This window comes from Podarcis muralis, chromosome 1 (assembly GCF_964188315.1).
Source record: "Podarcis muralis chromosome 1, rPodMur119.hap1.1, whole genome shotgun sequence".
Classification (NCBI taxonomy): Eukaryota; Metazoa; Chordata; class Lepidosauria; order Squamata; family Lacertidae; genus Podarcis; species Podarcis muralis.
Genome location: NC_135655.1, coordinates 131,087,713 through 131,112,183, shown reverse-complemented (window position 1 = coordinate 131,112,183; position 24,471 = coordinate 131,087,713). Strand labels below are relative to the sequence as shown.

The window sequence follows — 24,471 nt, the reverse complement described above, 5'->3', positions numbered from 1 at the left end:
CTCGATTGCCCAATGCCAAGAACACACATTCCAGATCCCCCCTTAGCTGGACAGAAAGCCTGGAAATAAAGAGAGGGAGACTCTCTATAGACCACAAGTCCCCTCCCTGACTTGAAAGTCTGGCCTAATGCTGCACCAAGCACCCAGATGGGCACAGCTGGGTGAGACCAACTCTGCCCTGCTCACCCACCCAGGTCTCAGTGATACATGCCAGATCAGTCGCCTCATCCATAATCAGATCATGGATGAGGAAGGTCTAATTCAGATCCACCTAGCATTCAGCAACAGCAGCTGCAGAGCCAAGGGCTGGCTGACAGGACGATTGCAATTCCCCAGGTTGGAGGAGGAGTTGGCACACGTCACAGTCACTAACTGCCTGTGCTGTGTGCCCCTTACCCAGCCTGCCCCACCTCTCATGCCACACTTCCCCCTACTCTGAACCACTGCAATTGGCCCCCCAGGCTCTCTCCAGCTCTCCTCCCAGATACAGCTCCCCTCCCTCAATAAAAATCACTACCAACAACAAACCCCACACAAAGTTAAAACAGTTGCCTGTGGTGCAGTCAGGAGACGTTGATTGGCTGCAGGTGCAGAGGCCACAAGACTACTGCTGCTCTCAGCTGCTGGGAAGGAAAGGATCTCTGGATCATGGCTGTTTGATCATCATCTGTTCACTCAGGGCAACTGCTGATTAGCAGGTGTTCTGCATGGTAGAACACCTGCTTTGCATACAGAAGGGCACAGGCTCAATAGCTTTTTTCTTTAGTCTGGCCCGGTTGGCTGCAGTCCGTCAGTGTTGACAGCACTGAGTTAGATGGACCAATGGCATAAGGCAGCTTCCTATGTAGTCACCAGAGATAAGCAGTTAGGTAGCATTTTTGAATATCCATAGCAAGACATTTCTTACAGGGATTTGGCTACTACAGACTCTGAATGCAGTTCAGGCATATCCTGAGGAAGTTATCTCTGTTCACAAAAGGTCTGATGGAAAGATGGTTGTACTCTCAAAAGCTGGTTTCAGAACTAAATGGTTAACTTTTAAACCCAACAGTATTGCAGTTCATGCAGTTTAAATCCCTGTGAGCCCAATCACAACATTTTATTAAACAGTTTCCTAAGTTTAAGTGTTATGCATGGAAAGGTCCACTATAATAGTATTTTAGCACCATCAACCTGTCAAAATCAACTTGCCCAATTATCCCAAACTGCATTAACAACAGTGAATATTACTCTAATTGTGTCCAGTTTCTATGCAGACGAAGTCCCACGTGGCTAATTTTGTTATCTTCAGGGACAAGCAACTTGGCCATCAAACTGATTTCAAAAAGAATCCTACTCTTAACACAGATCCAGGTTGTTGCCATTCTTTATTTTATTTTTCCTCTAAAAGGTTAGTGGGCCAATTAATCATCATCCCCCCCCCCGGGAATTTAGCATACAGAGGGTTAACGGGCAGGAAGTTTTCTATATTTGAAGGATAGCAGAAAGTAAATAACTACTTTGGGGGGATTTGGATATTAAACGGTGAAGGCACTCAAGAAAGCACTCAGTGGAGTTGTTTGCTCCAGTATAAATAAAAATTTAACAACTTTTATCTATCCAACTTATCATACTAGTTTTATTAATTGATTTCCAAAATGCAAGGACCTATTTTTCAGAGGTTAATACGCTTTTGGATTATATATCTACTATGTAGAATTTGAGCACTGGACAACGCAAATTTCTCCATGCCCTCACTAGGGCCAAAAGACTGATGTTGCTGCATTGGAAAGATAAATGTACGGCTCCGTTAATTCAATGGATTGAAGACCTGACTACTCTTGCCACCTATAAGCAGATTGCTTATAGAGGTAGACTTTGCATGGACAAGTATAATGAAATTTGGAACTCATTTATACAAAATACAGTATGTTAAAAATGGTAATTGTTAACTGCTAACAATATAATACTATATACCTTTTCTTCTATTTTTCTTCATTTTTTAATAGCACTTTTATGTAAATAATAATAATAATAATAAAACACATTTCTCAAAGTAAAAAAAGAATTCGTAAAATAGCATATATTTGAGCTTTCAGAAGTCCAAATTAGTCATTAGTAACACTTGTGTATCATGGGAACTAGCAGAGAGATAAGAAACAGCTCTAACAGTCAGCATTCAGAAATGGTAAAATAACTTGTATGAGTTTATTTTTATTTATTTTTTGTTAATAAAAAAAGATTTGGTCAAGGAATATCCAAGGCCAGGGACATATTACAACTCTATGTAAATGTCTCTGCCTACAGCCTGTCTCAAGAGTCCTCTCCTCTCGTATCTTCGTGTTCCTTGCTCCCTTCCCAAGCAACACAACACTCCTTGTCTATAAGCCTTAGGTGGGGTTCTCTCTGTCGCGAATTCCTCGCGGCGCTCTCAGCAGAAACGCTCAGAGCCCCAGGTTTCTTTTCAGTGCAGTCTTTTTAATGTGAGCTATATACAAGTATTTACAAAAACAGTCCATACAGAGTACCTGCTCCTTAAGGCAAACGAATACTCTCCACCACAGCACAGCACAACCACCACAATCACTGTTGAACAGGCTTTCCTTTTTAAAACAGGTGATAGCCAATCACATTCCCGCTGAGTCACTCTGACCCAGCACTTCACAGAGTATTGCATCAGCCTGTTAAAGCCTGCAGACTTACTCCGTATCCTGCAAATCCCAACACTCTCTCTGGCCCCTTCTTTCAGCACAATCTACCTCCTCTGCCTGCATTTCCTTATCATCATCATCTCTTCCCTGTTTCTCCTCCAATACTAACTCTGAACCACCTATCTCCAACATCCTCTTCTGGGCTATTTTGTCACCATGAAATTGTGCCTTTCCTGGATTCTTAAAGTCAGGGGTGTGGAACTTCAGTCATGGGACCAAGTAATGAGACCAAATGGGCCTCAGTTTCCCTCCTGTATTGTCACTGACTGGCTGGATGCAGAGGAGTGGTGGGAGGAACCAGCTGGAGAACCCTCAAAGGAAGAAGGCTCAGAGCCAGGGGATTGGTGGTGGGATGGCAATGAGTGGTCAGAGGGAGCAGACTGGGAAGAGGTGGTGTTGGAAGATGAAGAGGCAACAGGGTTTAGTGAGCAGGAAGAGGCTGTAACAGAGAGCGGTCCAGAATCAGAGGCAGAAGCAAAAGCTGAAATAAGGGGGGGAGGGAAGCCAAAAGGCAGAGATGAGTCAGGTTTGTGAAAAAGCACAGGTATCTCCCTTTCCTGCTGTGACAAGCTCCCCTCCCCCCGGTCTCCCAGAACCCACAGATTTATGAAGAGGGAAGAACAAAGAGACAAGGCAAAGAAGTTGCTTGGGAAGGGCCTGGGGGAGGAGGGGACTTAGGGAGCTGTAGAAGGAGGAGACCTTCAGCCCTTGCAATTGCTTCACTGGGGCAAGACCACTGGGAAGAGTTGCTGTGCTCAGGCCTGAGCTGTTTTGTTTCTCTGATTAAAGAGAAACTCACTGGCACCTTGTGAGTTATTGAAAACTGAAAGCATGCTTTTGGAACCCTGGAAGTTATGCTATGGAGTGCCACAGGTCACCATTTTCTCCCCAGTGTTGTTTAACATCTACATGAAGCCATTGGGAGCAGCCATTAGGAGACTTGGGGCAAAGGCTCTACTTCTCCATAACATCTGAATTGTGGGAGGTCATACAGGCCCTAGATTGGTGCCTGCATGCAGTAGTGGGCTGACTGAGAGAAAACAAACATCTTAAATCTTCACAAGATGTAGGCTCTGTGGTTGAGTGGGTATTGTATCTGACTGTATCGGTCAATTGCCTGTTCCGGATGGGAATGCACCCCCCCAAAGGAGCAGGCACACAGTCTAGGGGTGCTCCTGGGTCCAGTTTTGTCAATGGAGGCCCAAGCAGCCTCAGTGATTAGAACCACTGGTAGGACAGTTGCAACCATTTCTGGATCCGGATAGCTTGTCCACAGTCGTTCAGACACTGTGGCAAATTCAAGGTTGAATTACGACAATGCACTCTATGTGTGGCTTCTCTTGTGGTTGATCTGGAAACTGCTGCTAAGTTCAGAATGCTGCCACATTGAGAGTTTTTGGTCAAAGTTCTGCAGTGGCTACTGATTGATTAGCAGGCCATGCTCAAGGTGTTGCCATCAGTACATGCAAGTCCTTAATGTCTTGAGACCAGTTCACAAGGGATAGTCTTACCCCATGCACCTATTTGATTACTTTGATTTGCAGAACCTGAACTTTGCAAGTGCTTTTTGTTTGTTCCACATTGAAAGATGTAATTCCTTTAGTGTGGCATTATCTCTGACCTGGAATTCTATGCCCATTGGTGTAAGGAGGTGCCCTCGCTATATTGTTTGACTGCTGAAAACCTTTGTTTTAGCAAGCTTACCCAATCACGTGTCAGTTATATTTGTTTTGAATGTTTTATTGATTTTTATCTTTGCTTTTAATAATCATTTTATGCACATTTCTTTTTAATTGGTTGGTGGAAATTAGTCACACTTTATATATAATGGAATTAGCACACTGCTAGGATATTTTTTTCCAGCAAATATTTTAAACATTTTCTAATTAAATAAATATTTTGGTGGCAAACAAGGTAATATACTTTCACTTCTCAAAATGATAACTAGGAAATAATGAAACCTAATATTATCAAGATGAAATGAAATACTATGTAGACACAACAAATGAAAGAGCAAAATACAGAAATATTCAGTGAAGCACTTTGGGGTGAAAGCAGTGAATATGTGCGGTTCTGTTTTAACTGCGAAAAACAATCCTTATTTACTATTCCCAGGCAGTGGATATTTATGACTAATTTGGTCCCAGTTTTTCTTCTAAAAGCCATTTGAAAGGTAGCAAATATTGTCTCAGAGCTTACAGCTTTGTTATTTTAAAAGGTGACAATTTAATATTTACAATGGGAAATAAACCAGTATTATAGTAAAATTGCTCCCTAACAAGTGGCTGTAAAAAAGCACTTTTGTGTCCCAGATACATTTTATCTGGTGGTAAGTAAGGCAACTGCCTGAGATAGGGTAGTAATTGTGAAAAAGAGAGATTGTGATATAAATCACCAAAGGTTAATGATCAGAATGTGAACACAGGGACTTGTTTACAGAAATAGCATGCAATTTAAAATTTACAAGAGATTTAATGCTGTCTCTTCTCAATCACTAAAACCAACAGCCCAGAAAACAGTGACATTAAGAAAAATATTATAGTTATAATCATTCCAAAATAAGTCAATTAGTGTAAGGGCATGCGCTTGTGATTACTTGACCCATTTGGTTTGCACTTAAGTGAAAAAAAATTCCCCCCATTACAAGAAGATTACTGAATTGTGACCTATTTTGCATTCAGCATCACCGTTTATACGGTCTCTGAGATGGTGGATGAAGATTCCCCCCCCCCTTGGTTTCCAAGTAATTTTGACCTTTGACCTTTGTAAAAAAAGAAAGGAAAAAAAGAAGGCAGTTTATAATTGCATTGTTCAAATGAAGGTGAAGGAAAGAAATTCAATCTGCTATTATACAAAAGCCATGATGGCTGCCTTCACTGAAAACAGCAATGTAAGTCAATTTGTGAACTTTGGCACCAGGCGACCTTTAGAAATACAACAATATACAGAATTTACAAGCAAGAGTAGCACATGCAAATGGTTTGGCTCTGTCTCGCTTTTGGATTAGAGCTGCAGAAAGCATTATGGAGAATGCTTTCACAAAACAAATTAAGACTGTTACTTAAATGTCACAGCACACTATTGTATTTGGCTACAGATCATTACACCTGATACCAACACTTTAAAAAACTGTAATAACTTGGGAAATATTACATTGAGTGCCCACATGTATAAAGGGAAAATAAAAAAAATTGAAGAAAATGGGTTCTTGAAGTAATTTAAACATCACTACTCCACGACTAGAGGGAAAGGTCAAAATTTAAGTAAACTGAAAGGAACATGAATGGCAAAATAAAACACACAAACAGAAAGATGAAAAGACCAAAGGAATGGCTCTGCATACACAACATGAAAGCACACGTGCTTTGGGCAAATTTTATTGCTATCCCAGGATTTAGGGGAAAGGGAGAGGCAATGAAGATACCGCTGGGAGAGGGAGCAGTTCCTCTACATGATGGTGCTTTGATTTTGTTACCTTCAGTGTTGGTGCTGCTGCTGCTGTATATATTTCGCAGGCTACCAACACGGTTTAGTTTCCACGCTTTGCGTTTGGCTGCATCCAGAGAGCAGAAAGGGGAGAGAGAAAAAAGAGAAGAGTAAAAGAAAGAACAGAAAAAATGAAAAAAAATGGGAGGGGAAAAAAGGTTGAAGTAGCATATGAAGTAAAATACAAGCAAAAGCCTATGTGGGAAACAGCTGCACACATGTTGCCCAGAGTAAAGCTTTTAAACAACTTGCTTCTCAAGCAGAAAGAAGATTCTTATCAAAAGCTCATAACTTCTTAAGAACTTTAAACCAGAATATTTTATCATCAAAATGTAAAAGCTAAATAAATAGAAAAGGTATTCTCCTCTAAGACAAATGGTATAACCACAATTACAGTGGTACCTCGGGATGCGAACGGGATCCATTCTGAAGCCCTGTTCACATTCTGAAATGAATGCAACTCACGTCTGCGCAGGTCGCGTTTTGCCGCTTCCACGTATGCGCGTGACGTCATTTTGATTGTCTGCGCATGCACGTGTGGCAAAACCCAGAAGTAACGTGCTCCATTACTTCCGGGTTGCTGCGCAGCACAACCCGAAAATACTTAACTTGAAGCACATTTATCCCAAGGTATGACTGTAATTCACAGTAGTCAGTGCCACACTAGAAACTCCACTTTTCCAAAATAACAAATTCAATTGCATAAATCCTGATATTTGGAAGCATAAAACTTTTACTCCAGGTGACAGAGCAATACATTTAGATAAGGCAAACGGCCTCAGATACGTTTTTATTTGCCTACATGTTATTAACTTAATGATTGTTTTAACTTACGCTGATGTTGTCCGTATGCAAATTTTACTTTTTCAGACACAAAAAGTATAAATTCTTGTTTGAAGGGCAAGGTTTAAGTGATGCTGTTGATGACTAGTTACTCCCTTTGGTTTCCAAAGGATTTTTAGTATTATTTGGGTTAGTATCATTTATTACTTATTTAATTTCCTTCTATGAGGGAGTTCAGGCTTCCTACATGTTTATTTAAAAGATTTGTATACCACGCTTCAGGGACGCAGGTGGGGCTGTGGGTTAAACCACAGAGCCTAGGACTTGCCGATCAGAAGGTCAGCGGTTCGAATCCCTGTGACGGGGTGAGCTCCCATTGTTCGGTCCCAGCTCCTGCCAACCTAGCAGTTCGAAAGCACATCAAAGTGCAAGTAGATAAATAGGTACCACTCCAGCGGGAAGGTAAACGCCGTTTCCATGCGCTTCTCTGGATCGCCAGAAGCGGCTTAGTCATGCTAGCCACATGACCTGGAAGCTGTACGCCGGCTCCCTCGGCCAATAAAGTGAGATGAGCGCCGCAACGCCAGAGTCGGTCGCGACTGGACCTAATGGTCTGGGGTCCCTTTACCTTTACGCCACGCTTCAGTACTGCCACCCTTAGAGCGGCTAACAAACCAACACTACATGTTCTAACCACAAGCCCCATTATCTCTACAGCAATATTTTGAGGCAGGCGGGAATGGGAGATAGTGACTTTGCTCAGTCGTAAGGCCAGAGCATGGTTCAACATTATGAGAATAAGCCTCAGTGAATGCTGGCCTTGTGGGCTCTTCATTTCCACTGTCATCTCCTGGTGCAGCCTTGAGGATGGGTTTGGAAGCTTTCACTTCTGTTTTAGATTAAGTGCACCTTATTACATCCTCAGAAGCAAACACAATGGCATAAGGTTATGCCTCAGCAGGGTGGGAGGTGGGGCAGAGGAACACATGAGATGTGCATTGATTTCCTTCACTAGTGTCATCATTTTAGTGCTCAAAATGTGTGACATCTTGTGCTTGTGTGACTGGAACTGGGTGGAAAGAGGAGGAAGGGGGAGGTCATGATCCAGAGTTGAGAGATGAAGTACTTCAAGGTCCTTGTTTCCTCTACTATGCCCATTTGCAATCAGGATTTGATGAAGCCAGAAAACTTGCACTCAGATCTGGTGCTGCTGTTGGTGACTTACAGGTCTGTCCAAAATAAGTCAGTTATCAAAATTGTGGGTGACAGGGGCATGACAGAGACCAGGGTAGGTGAATTAGGAGGTTAACTCAACTTTTGCCCTTCCTGTACTCAGTACAGCACCAGTTCAGATCTGTGGAGCAGAGTTGGGGTAGTCATGTGAATTTGATCCCTCTCACCAGAAGGCCAATCTACTCTGTGACCTGTTTTGAGTATTTGTTCTTAGTGCTGGGCCACCATGGCAGACTGGAGATGGTGCTTGTGTGCACCCTGCTGGTTGTACAACACTGCCCTGGCTGAACTGTTGGACATGGTGTTGGAGAACCCCTCCAGTGTTCATTGAGTGACTTCAACATCCAGGCTGAGGTGGCCTCCAGTGTGATACTTTGGGACTTCATTATATGTGTCTGGAGGCAGTTGGAGGTTGGATGGCGGCTAACAGATTGAGGTTGAATCCTGACAAGACAGAAGTACTGTTCTTGGGGGACAGGAGGCAGGCAGGTGTGGAGGATTCCCTGGTCCTGAATGGGGTAACTGTGCCCCTGAAGGACCAGGTGCGCAGCCTGGGAGTCATTTTGGACTCGCAGCTGTCCATGGAGGGACAGGTTAAATCTGTGTCCAGGGCAGCTGTTTACCAGCTCCATCTGGTACGCAGGCTGAGACCCTATCTGCCTGCGGACTGTCTTGCCAGAGTGGTGCATGCTCTGGTTATCTCCTGCTTGGACTACTGCAATGCGCTCTACGTAGGGCTACCTTTGAAGGTGACCCGGAAACTACAACTAATCCAGAACGCGGCAGCTAGACTGGTGACTGGGAGTGGCCGCAGAGACCACATAACACCGGTCTTAAAAGACCTACATTGGCTCCCAGTATGCTTCCGAGCACAATTCAAAGTGTTGGTGCTGACCTTTAAAGCCCTAAACGGCCTCGGTCCAGTATACCTAAAGGAGCGTCTCCACCCCCATCGTTCTACCCGGACACTGAGGTCCAGCACCGAGGGCCTTCTGGCGGTTCCCTCACTGCGAGAAGCCAAGTTACAGGGAACCAGGCAGAGGGACTTCTCGGTAGTGGCGCCCTCCCTGTGGAACGCCCTCCCACCAGATGTCAAAGAGAACAACAACTACCAGACTTTTAGAAGACATCTGAAGGCAGCCCTGTTTAGGGAAGCTTTTAATGTTTGATGTATTAGAGGATTTTAATAGTTTTTTTGGAAGCCGCCCAGAGTGGCTGGGGAAGCCCAGCCAGATGGGCGGGGTGCAAATATTATTATTATTATTATTATTATTATTATTATTATTATTATTATTATTATTTTATTATTTTATTATTATTATTATTATAATATCTATGGCAATTATGGGGTTATCCCAGTTGATCAGTGCTCCAAATAATTTGGCTGAACATACCCTTGACCCGCTCTTTCTTTGTAACAGAGTTGGCTGGCTTGAGTCCATTAAGTACCAATGAGTACTGAGCTCATTGTCAAGAACAGATCATACCCTGGTGAGGTTTGGCATAGCTGTGGCAGTACCACCTAAGGGTGGAGGCATTGGGATGATCCACCCCTGAAAACTTACAGAATCTGGATGCCTTACCCTGGATGATTTTGGTGCACCTGTCAAGATTTGGTTTTGCCAGGGCATGGTGAGATGTGTACGGCCACTTGGTGGAACTATGGCTAGAGTGCAAGAGGAGGAAATCCCGATGTGAATCTGACTGAAGACATGTGATAATGCACTATTATGTCTATAATGTGGTAATGATGGCAGCAAGGAAAAGATGTTTTACATTGGAATGAAGGAGGACCATAGCTTAGTGCTGGTGCACAAGTGTTGAATGCAGAAGGCCCCAGGTAAAATTCCTGGAATTGCCAGTAAAAGAATCTGGGAGAGACTATTGCCAGTCAGAGTAGATGATAGTGTGCCAGTAAACATGTTTAAATTGCAATTTTTAAACCAATCACAAGTAAGGAAAAAGGAGAAAACCCCACCCATATGTAATATTTCCCCCCAAATGTGGGGGAACAATAGAAGGAGAGAAGAGAGAGGAAAGTGAGTTGTGTTATTGTGTTATTTCAAGCACATGAAATGGAAGAAGCAATGTACACTAAATATGCTCTTTATGCTCTTCTGGGAGGAGCACAGAGAGAATAAATTCTATGGTGCATCTATCAGCGAAACCAAACGTATTGGTCTCTACAGCCACAGCAGGTGCTGGAAGTATCCAATGCTTTGCCTTGGATGGCACATTCTTCCACTGTCTCCCGAGACAAGATGGATGCCAACAACAACACATGCTCATGTTAACTTAAACAGTACAAACATCCATCCTATGTGAAAAGTGCTATTTTCCGTCTTAAGTGTCGGAGTACAAGAAGTTTACTAAAACATGCACATCTTTAAATACTAAACTGTTTCCAGAACATCACCACAGAATACTTTATAATTGGGTGGCCCAACACCATATTAATAATGCTTCCCCTACACTGCTAGCAATTCAAAGAGGGGTATAACAATTTTGATGGAGCCTCTTTGGCAGGGGCTAGACAGACCAAGACTGATTTAGAATAAGACAGCTTTATATATTTGCATGCTGCACCTCTAAGGGACAAGCCACAAATTACGCAGGGGATCTGTAATCACACATCAACTATGGCAATCCCAAATTGGATCCAGGATTGGTGGGCAGTGTTGGCCATGAGGACTGGTGGGGCAGAACACTGGTGGAGCCGGAGCCCATGCCAGGTGGAACTGACTCATTCGCCATTATGGATCAGCCTCTGCTGGGAAGGGCATAGCGGTGATCAAAATCAGTTTTCACTGAGGGAAGAAACCAGGACTTATATAGTGCCTGTCTTGCCCTCTGCCAAAGTATGGCTAAAGCAGCAGACTTGAGGGGGGAGAGTTCAACTGTGGACACAGCAAGAAGAGGAAAGGGTTTAACACCATCACTATCCCACCCCCACCCCCCTAGCAAGGCTGTCGCTCTGATCTAGTTCAGGATTCCTACAGCTCTTTTAAAAAATAACATGGATCAAGATCCTGCAACATGTAACTTTGTACAATATCTTATCTGTCAACCAAAGTACAGCATTATTCATTCAGATTCATAACAGCAAAGTACTGTCTCGTGCCTGAATAAACAGTTCAGTCGGTCTTACTGTGTTCTGAGGTGGTCTAAAAGTGCAATGTTCATTCTGATAGACCAGGGGTAGGCAACCTAAGGCCCGTTGGCAGGATGCGGCCCAATCGTCTTCTCAATCTGGCTCATGGATGGTCCAGGAATGTGCTTTTACTTAAAATGCACCACTGGGTTATTTATGGGGCATAGGAATTTGTTTTGTTTTGCAAAATATAGTCTGGCCCAACACATGGTCTGAGGGATGGTGGACCAGCCCATGGCTGAAAAAGGTTGCTGACCCCGTGACAGACTTTTTGTGTACACTTTCCAAAGTCCTGGCAATGAGTTTTGAAACACAGAATCTAGGTCCAGCCATGGAGGAAGAAATCTAGTGATAAACCAACCTAAAATATGTTGCAGTACAATTGAATTTTGTAACTTTAATATGCAAGTATGCATAAATATAAATTATGCCCAAGTTCCATCTGCCTACTGAGATTTCACCACGTACTCCAAGCTTACCTCTGTAGAATGCGGACAGAAATACTGTCAAATACTGTCACCCTCTTCTAAACAAAAACTGGGATTATCAGAATACAGTGGTACCTCGGTTTAAGAACAGCCCTGTTTACGAACTATTTGATTTACGAACTCCGCAAAACCGGAAGTAGTGTCCCGGTTTGTGAAGTTTACCTCGGTCTAAGAACGGAAGCTGAACAGTGGAAGGGCACCGGTGGCGGGAGGCCTCATTAGGGAAAGTGCGCATTGGCTTAAGAACGGTTTTGGTTTAAGAACGGACTTCCGGAATGGACTAAGTTAGTAAACCGAGGTACCACTGTACTGGAATCTGTACTGAGAAATGCATATTCTGTACTATTTAACACACACACACAGGCCCAACTAGATGCAACATCTATGTACATATGCTAATACTGTTTTAAATGATAGCAGTGAAAATCCATTTGTATACTGCTGTTAATATACCGTATTTTTCGCTCTATAACACGCACCTGACCATAACACGCACATCGTTTTTAGAGGAGGAAAACAAGGGAAAAAAATTCTGAATGAAACAGTGGATGTATCATTTTTGTGCTTCATGCTGTGGCCACAGACATGTGATCTGATGGTGAATTTGGGGTGACCCAATGCAAAAATCCTGAGAATTCCTGTGGATCCATGCTTTTTAACCACGTTTTTGCACCATTGCAGCCCCAGGCAACAGTGGGTGCGTGATTTTTTTGGTGCAGGCTGTAGCCATGGACATGCTATGTGATCTGATGGTGAATTTGGGGTGACCCAATGCAAAAATCCTGAGGATCCATGTGGATCCATGCTTTTTAACCACGTTTTTGCACCATTGCAGCCCCAGGCAACAGTGGGTGCGTGATTTTTTTGGTGCAGGCTGTAGCCATGGACATGCTATGTGATCTGATGGTGAATTTGGGGTGACCCAATGCAAAGATCCTGAGGATCCATGTTGATCTATGCTTTGTAACCACATTTTAAGTGGGGAGCGAAGGAAAAACAAAGAAGGGACATGAGAGGGGTGTGCAGAGAAGCAGCTGGCTAAGAATGCTGGAGAGGGATTTAAAGGGTGGGAGGAAAGAAAGGCAAAAGTTCCCCAAGCCAGCCATCTCTCTCTCTCTCTCTCTCTCTCCCTCCCTCCCTCCCCCTCCCCCACTCTCTCTCCCTCTCCCCCAGCAGCACCGGAGCACAGAGAGGAATTAGAAAGAACGACACTCTGCTTGCCTGGAGGGGAGGGGCTTTCCCTGCTCTTTGTTCCGTTTCAGCAATCACAGCAACGAAACAGAGGAGGGTGGGCAGTAAGACCCTGAGGCAGAATGCAGGAAAGCTGCCACTTCCTCTTTTCAGGTTTCCCTTCTCCGTGACTCGCGATTTGACTTTTGCTTGATTTTTTGGCTCCAGGGACCACACATTCGCTCTATAACACGCACAGACATTTCCCCTTCCTTTTTAGGAGAAAAAATCTGCGTGTTATAGAGGGAAAAATACAGTAACCAGCTCAAAATGCAACACTGCAGCTGGCTCATTCAAAAGTTATAATAGAAAAATTAAGAAAATTCTAACCCTTATCTGAAGATCTTGCATAAAATTCTCCTGATACAAATGCTGAAGTTTGCTGGACAACCCTTTTCCCTGTAGGTGTTTATCAAAATGAGGACCTGCATTCTGCCCACAATCAATAAAATAGTAATTAACTAGAAAACGAACATCTATACTGTATATCCCATGATATTAAATGTCCTGTGACTGCTTTCCTACCAATAATATGGCATGCTATATTTAATGACAGCAAGGGGGGAAAGTTAAACTGCATACCTGAATTCTGTAGTTGCTTTCCTTGTTTGTTTTTTAAAGAAAGAACTTATGCTGAGAAGGTTTAATAGTAGTTAATCTTGTCTATAGATAAAAATTAAGAGAGAGATTTTAAAAGTATTACAGCTTTTCTCTTAGAAAAGATTTGGGAAACCTCAGTAGGAATTATGCAGTGTGGGGTCTAAATTCACCTGTTGAAAACTTTTATTCCTGAAAATTTACATATAAATAGGTAACGCCTAGGCACAGCACCCTGCTGCCAAGGAGAAAATCTGCAGTACATAAAACCCCTTTCCCAATTGGCTCCATCTTCTATAGTTTTTCATGTTTCAATCACATATTAAAGGATTGGTATCAATATAAAAGAACTAAATCTTCAGCTTTATTCTCTGTTAGCCTGTTGATGAAATGATCAACTTTGATGTGTCAAGTGTCATTCCTTTTTCTTTTAAAAAATGAATATTTAGCAGACAAAATATGTTTCTGAAATTTGCAACATCAATTACCGTGGCAGTTATCTGCAGTGCTATGCGCTCTTGGCTAGCACCACATGTTCCCACCAGAAAAAGTCAAAGGAAACCTTCAAAAGGTTGAGTTATGGGAGCAACTCAAATGGTCTTTGCTCAGAAACTCACATGACAATTAGGAGACTGTCTTTATTTTGACATGTTATTTCCAAGTAACAGTAATCATAAACTCATTAATAATCTCTCATGTTAATGCTATTAGGCATTTGTATGTCTGCATCTGAAACATCAAACCAAAATAAATTTATGTTTAATAACTGCATAAAATCTAGTCACTGTTTTATAACTAGTTCAATATAGGCTTCCATATGTATGAAAACACACACTATTACATGCTACAAATTCAGTTTCTATTTATTTCTAAATTAATTCAATTCTGAACATTGTAGTCCTAATTTTTCAATTAAAAAAAGCTTTCCTAATTTAGACATGTAAAATACATGAATGGTGCTAAAGCATATCCACACTGAACTGCGATAGGAACAATTTAGCATCGTTTTGTCAAAAGAGACTTGTCCAGTAGAGTAAGATTAGCATGTAAGACTCTTGCAGCTAGCTATCTCACTGGTTAGTTGAGACTGATGCGTCTCTTTGCAACACAGTCCTCTTCCCTCCCAGGTCCATAGCCACCAGATGCTCCCTTTCTGTCCCTGGAGCCACATGGCAAGTTCCCATGCCCAGGCTCTCTGGCTGCTCACGACACTGGCTTTGTCATGCCTGATGCGAAGCCTTGTTCCAATCCTCCATTTGTAGAACACAGCAAGGAGGAGGACGGGAACAAAACTAAAATGAGTCATTTTATGGTTCCCTCATTTCCCCCCAACACAGGATTCTATGGTCTGGTTCTCACAAAAACCAGATAAAATGGTGAACTTCCATTACACCAATTTAGACTGCAGGCTCTTTCAAACAAAAATGTCCCTGTGCATTATAAACTAGCATGCCAGGAAGAAGGAAAGCTAGAGGCCTTTCCTCCAATATCTGCTTTCCTACATGGAGGCATGACAGAATAAAATCTGCCTTACCCAACAACTGAAGGGGGAATCAAAGGCTGTGGCCGGTGGTGGACAGGGCCCACTCTGAATCATGCTGGATGGGTGGAGATTGCAGAAGGCAGCCCCTGCCTTTTCTTTCCTAGGGGTGTGGAGGTGGCATTGCACAGCAGCCTCTCAGCAAAGAGGAGGCACTGCTGATGCTCTCCCCCACACTCCTAGGGGCGGGAGGAGACCACCAGCTCCTCCTATTCACCAAGAGACCACTGTAGAGGCAGCACTGGCAGGCCTGCCAAGGAGGCAGCAGATCTGGCCACCAATGAGTGCACCACAGCAGTTGCTGCTACTGTGACAGCAGCAATGGGTGAGGCATTCTTTGAAGATCAAATCTGCTGCCCTTGTGGATCCTGCCACCCAAGGTGGTTGCCTCACCTTGCCTCATGGGTGGGCCGGCCCTATGAGCAGGGGTTGGCTGGGGCTTTAAATGAATTATTCAGTTATGCAAGGCAGCAGTACCACCTTCAAGGAAGACAGTCCTGCTACCACATCTGCTTACAAGACCTATACCTATATCTTACACTTAACTCCACGTTTCTGTTCCTTAGACCAGTGTTTCCCAACCTTGTGCCTCCAGCTGTTTTTGGACTACAATTCCCATCATCCCTTGCCACTGGTCTTGCTAGTCAGGGATGATGGGAGTTGTAGTTCAAAAACAGCTGGAGGCACAAGGTTGGGAAACACTGCCTTAGACCACTAAGTCACTCTTATTCTCTCCTCAGCTGTCTTCCCACTCAGCTTCTTAGGTCTCAACCTAAGGACAAAGCTCCTTTCTCTTTCCTGCCCGTAGTACAAAGGATTACATGGGCTGTTGGGTTCTGATTGAAGACTAAAGTTGCAAAACTGCTCCTTTCTTCCTGCACAAGATTTGTAATCATAACTGCCAAAACACTATCATTATTTCTTAAAATCTTAATATTGTCAGCCTCACTCTTAACTATTTTAAGTGAATGGGCTCTTTTTAAATGCTACAAACTGTTCACTACAAGAAAATATGCCCATTCAATATTCTGAACTGGGTTGCCAGTATAGCCGAAACAATTAAAAAGTTAGTTGCACAAGAATATTCTTATGTATATTCACTGCTGGTTATATGGAAAAGATCCATGATTTACTTGATGTAAAGAAGGGTAATTTATATTGCATGTTCTTGTAGTTAAAACATTTCATATTGATTGGACAATTCATTTCCTTTACTGTTTGTACCTTTTTATCTGAAGAATAGGACACTTTTCTAATAATTAGTCAGTAGTACTAGCAAGAGTGATATGTGGACCAGAGCAGACTTGCTTACATCACATGTCCTGCTGGATAAGGGGCTGATTGTAGTAAACAGAACTGCCAATCAAGCAGCTGCCTTTGTCAGCTTTTATAATGTGTTAGTGAGAGGAGGATCTTTGGATTGGTATCTGGAGGTATGATCTTATGAGCCCCAATATAGGCACACTAAAGAATGACTTCTGTTTACATTTTCTAAGACTATACCACATGGGATTATTTAAATATAAGATGTGGTATATGTATTTTGGAAAATGAAGCAAGAGCTCTACTGCACTCGTACGGCTCCTGACTGAGGCCAAGGTGAGGACAGGTACTCTGCTCCCCACGGTTCAGTTATTCCCCCTTCCTGAACATGATAGTTTTCAATATTAAATAGGCACAAGGCTTATAGATGGTTTCCATATGTTTCATAACAGGTCCACAACATTGTACAAAACTATTACAAAATTGATCAAATAAATTGCTTACCTTTTCTTTCATTTAAATCAGGAAACCTTTTACTGAGTTCAGGCCAGCAGAAAATCACAAGTGCCCAACATTTATATAGACAAAATAAATAAATAAAAATAAAAAATTGTCCAGTAGCACCTTAGAGACCAACTAAGTTTGTTCTGGGTATAGGCTTTCGTGTGCATGCACACTTCTTCAGATACACTGAAACAGAAGTCACCAGACCCTTATATATAGTGGGACGGTGGGGTGGGTTTTTCTCAGAAGGGAAAAACCCCACCCCAACCTCCTGAGAAAAACTGCACCCCACTATATATAAGGGTCTGGTGACTTCTGTTTCAGTGTATCTGAAGAAGTGTGCATGCACACGAAAGCCTATACCCAGAACAAACTTAGTTGGTCTCTAAGGTGCTACTGGACAATTTTTTAATTTATTTCGTCTGCGTCAGACCAACACGGCTAGCTACCTGAATTTATATAGACAGTGAGATAATAAATTATGAAGAGCTGAGAGCCTTTTTGGGAAGAAGCTGCTCTATGTAAGAATTAGAAGTTGGTAGGATTTTGCTTGACTATCCAGTATGGTTTTATTTATCTGCTCTATTTTGCACGAGTCAGGCAGCATTTAGTGTACCAAATACAATTTTAGGCACTACACTTTTGAGAATGATATTGGAAAAAAGTGAAGCGTGTCCAAAGGAGTGCAACTAGAATGGTGAAGGGACTGGAAACCAAATCCTGCGAAGAACAGCTAAAAGAGCTGGTATGTTTGGCCCGGAGAAGACAATTAAAGGGGAATACAATAGCGGCCTTCACATATCTGAAGATGGAACAGGTATGTCCTCTGTTGTTCCAGAAGGCAAAGAGCAAAGCCAACAGTCCAGATTGTCTGAAAGCTGCATTTGCATTTTAAAATCAAGGAATATCTCCACAACTTCCTGTTTTATCACCTTTCAGATCAGGATGAAATTCTGTATCTTTGTTAGTAAAAGAAGACTGCAAGTTAAGATGTCCAGAGGCAGCATATACGGTATTAGACCAGGAGTTGGTTGGGGGAGATCCTGCCATATGGAATCTCCAAACAGATAGAAAATTAATCTGGATTTTTAGTGCTCATTTTTAGATGGGGCAAGTATGATTTGCAGTCTATATTTTAAACCAGAGGTTCTGCCTTAATGGTTTTAAAGGGCAAAGAACATGCAATGCAAAAGAACTAGGTTTGCTTCCACACTAGGCTTCTTTAGCAATATTGAAGCTTTGCTTTCCCACCGTTAATGAGAAGCAGAATTATAAGAGGTTTCACACAAGCACTTAATATAGTGCTATATTTTCAAGCCATGCCATCTCCATGACCAAGATCTTCCTATAATGTTTACACATTTAGCAAAGATTCCAAGCAATGTTAATTAAAAGTTTTTGGGGAAACCCTAAGGATGGGGGGGGGGGGGCTTAAAAACAGCCCAAGGGAGATAGAGCATGATCTGTAGCCATGAAATGTTTGACTAACTTGGATACCTCACCTGAAAACAAGACAAGAGAGAAAATGGAATGAAGTATCCTGAACCACTGTTTCAGATCTGACTTGCTTATCATTCCCCAAGTCATGAGCAAACAGAAAACATGAAATGAGCATTGCTTAATTAAAGATTCAGGCACCTTTAAAAGCTCCAGTAGTGCTTTGTCTACACACAGTAGGTAGGGCTGATGCTGCAATTCTGTTATTACCAAAAAATCATCATGTATCAGATCTAAAAAAACAGAGGAAGGTAACACAGAAAACACTACAATGCACTAAGCTGCAACATCATTATCAGGATACTCCAGAAATACAGTTAATAAACAATGGCAGTTCCAGAGCAATGGGCTAGTATGGAAGGAACCAAAGATTATATATCAAGGTATTGATTCCCAACAATCCACCACTTACAAAGGAGACACTCAAAGCAGCTTATAGAAAACACAATAGAAAACAAGCAGTAACATTAACAAATAAATAAAGCCAAGATCATTAAAAATACAAAGCTAGTAATGGAAAGCAAATTGGGAAGTTTTTTTTAAAAAAAAATAATTTGAACAAATCTAAGATCAGTTTATATGAAGCATTGAAAGAAATGTTCTAATTACACCTGAAAGGATTTTACTGCTTCAAAGATACCTCAGAATTTGTGTTCAAACTTTTCATGACATGACTATTCATGGGATTTTCCATTTAAAATTTAGGATTTTCAGGAATATCAACAATTTTATTATTTTAGCACTCTTCATTAGTACATATGATTCGGAAACCACAATGTCTGGCATATTCTTCTGTATTTAATATTTAATCTATATTTAAAATAACTATTCCTTGCAGTTTGCTAGCAAAACAAAAATATTCTATAATCCCTTATCATTAACAAAACTTGTTAGTGTCATCACTGATCTCAATTTGACGGCGTCCTTTGGTGATTAGATAAATAGTTCTCAGATAGCTGATTAAAAAATGATGTAGCCGTTAGGTTGTGTGTCTAAGCCTTGTCAGCCATGTTGGGTGTTAAAGTGTGCATGAATTACATCCCTGGAGTGTGCTGAACAGAGCTGATTAAAAGAGGAACGCCACAGCCCTCAGCATCAATTATGAGAAATAATAGGATCTTTCACCTAGACTGGATAAAAGGGGCTGTGATCAAGCCAGAATGCCACTCATATCTGGGAAATATCACCACAAAATAAATAACCCAATTCATTCATACTATTTTCCTTTCTGAAGGTTTCAATGCAGTAAGGAAATCTAAGGTCACACACACACACAAGACCACATTTGAATGTTATTGTATGAGGTACATTTCTATAAATAAAGCAAGTTTCACATAAATACGAGGCTGTTCAGAGAGAAATAATTTAAGATCACAGCACTAACAAGGGCAATCATTATTAAAATAATAACCTTGTCCTTTTGTCTTAAGAGCATTCTTACTATGCTTCTATAAAGTAGAGAATAATTTCTCAGGAGTTATAGCTATGTAGAGATGATTTTGTACAATTCAGCAATGCATTCCACAAAACAGGTACATCTTCTTCTTTTATATAGTATAAGGGCAACAGCAGTGAACCAGTTCACATGTATGGTAAGCCAAACTATGACAGCATGAACACATGAGCTCCTGCTGCTACTGCAAACTTTGGGCTTAGCATGTTGTATGGACTAGGGGCAAAACTAGGCTTTAAAAAGACCCAGTTTGGCAGCCTCCCCCCCCCCCCCATGTATTTGCTCACATGCACACACAGGCTGCAAGATTCAATGATTCCCCTCTGAAGGCTTCATCCAGGGCAAACCCCCCCCCCCCGTAGCTATGGCACTGGTCTGGACCCATATTTGTGGTTTGTCTCATTCCAGACAAACCACAAAATGTAAAGTAAGGTTTCCTCTTGATTTCCAGCTCATGGATTGTCTGAAGTGAGGCAGACCATGAGCCCAGGTTCAGACTACATGGTAGAACAAACCATGAGTTGGCTACAGGAACTCAGCAGCAGCAGAACAAAGCAGCTGCAGTCTCCTCTCTAAGCATGTTCATGCAAAGACATGGTTTGGTTTCGCATTCTGTGCAAACTGGGACATTGTGTGGGAATGAGTTGTTTAGAAACAGACATATTCAGTGAATCAAATACTGACTACTACAAGCTCCAGGAACACAATCCCCACCCCACCCCCAGTAACACACAACCGCTATGGGAATGTCAGAAGTGGTTAAATAAATTCAAGAGATATCCAGGCAGCAATATAGCATGTTTTCTGACTGCTTTTTAAATGTAAAGCTTATAAACATGCACATCCACATAAACTACATTACTAAACTCTAAATGCAACTTCATTCTTAGATATCCGTGTTTTAAAGAGATGGTACTTTGGCATCTTAGTAAAGAAAACCAAGGGAAAAGGTGGGCAGAGTGAGTTGGCTTGCCCAAGTCGTGGCTGGAGCCCTCCTGACTTACCATATTTACTCAAATGTAATGTGCACCTTTTTTGGCCAAATTATGTTGCAAAAATTAGGGTGCACATTGGACTTGATGGCACCAGCAAATACGTTTTTGGTTTCAAGCTTTTGAAAATTGAGGTGTGCGCATTAGATTCGCGTAAATATATTATTTATTTTTGTGGTGGTGATGGAAGACATTTTGTTGTAAGGCCAACCTTTATTTAGTTAAAACTCTTCGCTTAAATTTGAGTATCATATTGCTGTTTCAATAATTTGGTGCCCAGGTTCCCCATCTATGTATATTTAAAAATGGGGGGGGGGGGAATAAAAATAATACAGCCTAATTAGGCAAGAAGTTTTTAAGGCATTCTACTTATTCCCACTCCACCCCCGCAAATCTCAACTTAATTCAATGTATTAACATTGCATATTTCTAGGTTAGTATTAAAATGTCAAAGTGGACATATTAAAACAAGAGAAATATAAAAAGGTGTTTGTTCTGTAATCTGGATTTCTATTTTTTTCCATAAAACTAAATGCTATGCTACTAGACTGGCAAACCCATTCAATGCAGTTGGATTGTTCATTTCAGGGCTTTCTCTACAGTGGAGCACTGCAGATCCTTTATAAATACAGAAAACTCTTTAGCCATCTAAAATGTCTCTTTATGGTAGCTTTAAATTATACTATCAAATTTCAAAGGCAATGATCAGCTAAGGAAACTAATTAAAGGTATAATTATTTAATGATGAGTAGACATGCCATCTAAAAAGGCCCATAATTACTTGACTGTGATCACTGGACCACCAGTTTCAAAAACTGGAAAATAAGAGCATATTGCATTTGCTCTGTTGCGTTTATCCTGTAAGTTTCTAAGGTTAGCTTTTCCAAGTGGACACCCTTGACAAGTTACCTCATCTGTAATGAGCTTACATCCTGGGAGAGGAAGTGTAGGATGGGCTCAGATCTGCTGCTATTAGGACAGATCAAAATCCTAAAATGGATTCAGGCTTCTGAAAAACCTAAGCATTTCCAAGCTTGCCTTATTCGGAACAGTTGCTGGTCAAACAGTTGTCCTTCTGCATAAAGGCATACACAGATACCATCAGGCTTTTGGACCCGTCAATTTATTTTTATATTAACTTAGGAACTGAGAATGCATTTGTGGTGTTGATCTTGTTGAGATTGAAATCTCTCCCTAGGCAATGACAGGGTAAAAAGACTCTATTGCATGGGTTAGAACTCCACAAAGCCTAGATATAGTTTACCATTTGAGGCTGGTGACACCATTGCAGGTCCTCCTTAGATTTGTGGAACTGTTCATTCTAGATAGTAGTCACTGGACAGTGAGCTGAAATTGCTCACCTGGCTTCTCAACATGGAAGTCACTGCCAGTAACCGAGAGGGGAAAGTGATGGGGAGATTAGTGTGGTGCGGACACAGCTGTGGCAGCAAAGGATTGGCTTTGCCACCATGCCTTCCCACCTCAGATGGGATGATTGTTCCTCATTACTTTCTCTGTAAGGGCTCCCTTCTCTTCACCTCCTACCATCACTTAACATAGCGCAGGCATAGGCAAACTCGGCCCTCCAGATGTTTTGGGGCTACAACTCCCATCACCCCTAGCTAACAGGACCAGTGATCAGGGATGATGGGAGTTGTAGTCCCAAAACATCTGGAGGGCCAAGTTTGCCAATGCCTGACGTAGGGCATTGGGAAAGATCACACAAGGAAATGAAGGCAGACACCAGTGACAAGAAATAGTATCTCCTGATATGATCTAGGGCCACAGGGCTTAGCAGCTGATTGTGTTGGCAAAACTGCATGTAAGTGAGCAAACTAAATCAGGAAAGGACAATTAATGTTAGGCAATAGACTTTGTGACCTAGGGAGGATAATAGCTAATACTCTGGTATTTGCAGGTTTTAGCATTAAATTACATGACCAGATTAAATTGTTGAAAGTATGTAAAGCAACTTAATTCACTGTCAAACACCAAATGTCACAAGCCACAGCATCACAGAAAGTTTAGTTTCTTGTGTTAAACACGACAGCATTAAGTAACTGACTAGCAGGTTTACCTGCACTTCATTTGGACAGATAGATATTAAAATCTCCCTTTGTATCAGAATCTAGTGTCAAACCATCTCCTTGCCACCAAAAGCTGTGAGTTGTTAACTAAATGGCTAAATGACAATGGCTGTTACTAATCGCTTATTGAATAATGAAACTGACACAACTGATAAAAGGTTTCAATCCTGGGGGGAAATGATTTATAGTATTTCACTCTACTGGCACTGTTATTTGTATGACGAATGATTGGACAGACGCCAGTTAATCTCCCTGCACCTCCAACTCAGAGGTGGCAGCTTCTGCCAGAGCATCCAAATAATCAAGAACAGCTAACAATACAGCTATGATGTTGTGAGGGGCTGAAGACTGGTATTTTATCAAGGCTGATCCCCAGATCAATTTATGCAATGGATTTTGGGTGGAAGGAGAGAGAGTATGGAAAGAAATAGGAATATCATAAAAACTATAAGCTGCAGTTTGCAGCATGTTAGCTAAAAGGCCATGCTCTTCGTAGCAAAGAAATGAAATCATCAATACTAGTAGCGCATTAATGATTTTAGAAAGCTCAGTATAGTTTATAGATTTCCTTGATGGCAACATCAGAACTGCAGCATCATACTGTCCTGTCAAGGTTGTTTGTTACGTTGTAATGCAATATTACATTCCTTGCCTGTGTGCCACAAATTCCATCTTGCATGTGGAAGAGCAAAAGGATGCAGCTTCCTTTGAAACATGATGAATAAGAAATGGAGTTTTATATTTATAAGGAGCCCATTTACAGCAACCTCTTGGTTGATTCTATATGCCCCCAAAATGGCTGAAGTCACTCATTCAGAAAAAAGAGCAATGTGCTAAAAGGTGCACCAGCATTATTTATAAACCACTTCAACCTTAAATTTTCAAAAACCTATTTCCTCCTTAAGGAAAAAACAAACAGAAAAGTTTTACCAGTGTTTAGAAAACCAGTTACAGATAGGTAGCCGTGTTGGTCTGCCATAGTCAAAACAAAAAAAATTCCTTCCAGTAGCACCTTAAAGACCAACTAAGTTAGTTCTTGGTATGAGCTTTCGTGTGCATGCACACTTCCTCAGATACCAAAGATACCAAAGGTATCTGAAGAAGTGTGCATGCACACGAAAGCTCATACCAAGAACTAACTTAGTTGGTCTTTAAGGTGCTACTGGAAGGATTTTTGTTTTGTTTTAGAAAACCAGTGTTCTTCCAAGAAAAAGAAAAAGCAGCACCCTAAACCAGAGTTTGCCAACCTTTCTTGACAATTTCAAATTTGAGAGCATTCTGGGGTTGTCAGTAACAAAATGAGCCAATGCTAAACCAAACCACAGGTTGCCCTATTAAACACAAAGAAGCTTATTTTTGAGTAGATATGTATACAAGTGTACTGTAAGGTAATTATACAATGAATTCTTAAGGAGTGCTCAGACTTCTGCTCATGTTCAGCAGGAGACATGCCCAAGCCTCTTTGCAAAATTTTCAT

General features: G+C 41.6%; 1 protein-coding gene across 13 annotated transcripts in view; it reads right to left on the bottom strand.

Moving 5' to 3' along the window:
* Positions 1–24,471, bottom strand: part of AGAP1 (ArfGAP with GTPase domain, ankyrin repeat and PH domain 1) — a 335,950-nt gene that overhangs the window by 59,988 nt on the left and 251,491 nt on the right. For 9 of the 13 annotated variants that reach the window (XM_028702820.2, XM_028702829.2, XM_077918613.1 and 6 more), the window contains one exon: positions 6,166–6,243. The exons of the other annotated variants lie outside the window; for them this stretch is intronic. In XM_028702820.2, the coding sequence (XP_028558653.1) occupies positions 6,166–6,243 (78 nt within the window). The remainder of the gene's footprint in view (positions 1–6,165; positions 6,244–24,471) is intronic. 13 annotated transcript variants of the gene reach the window in all.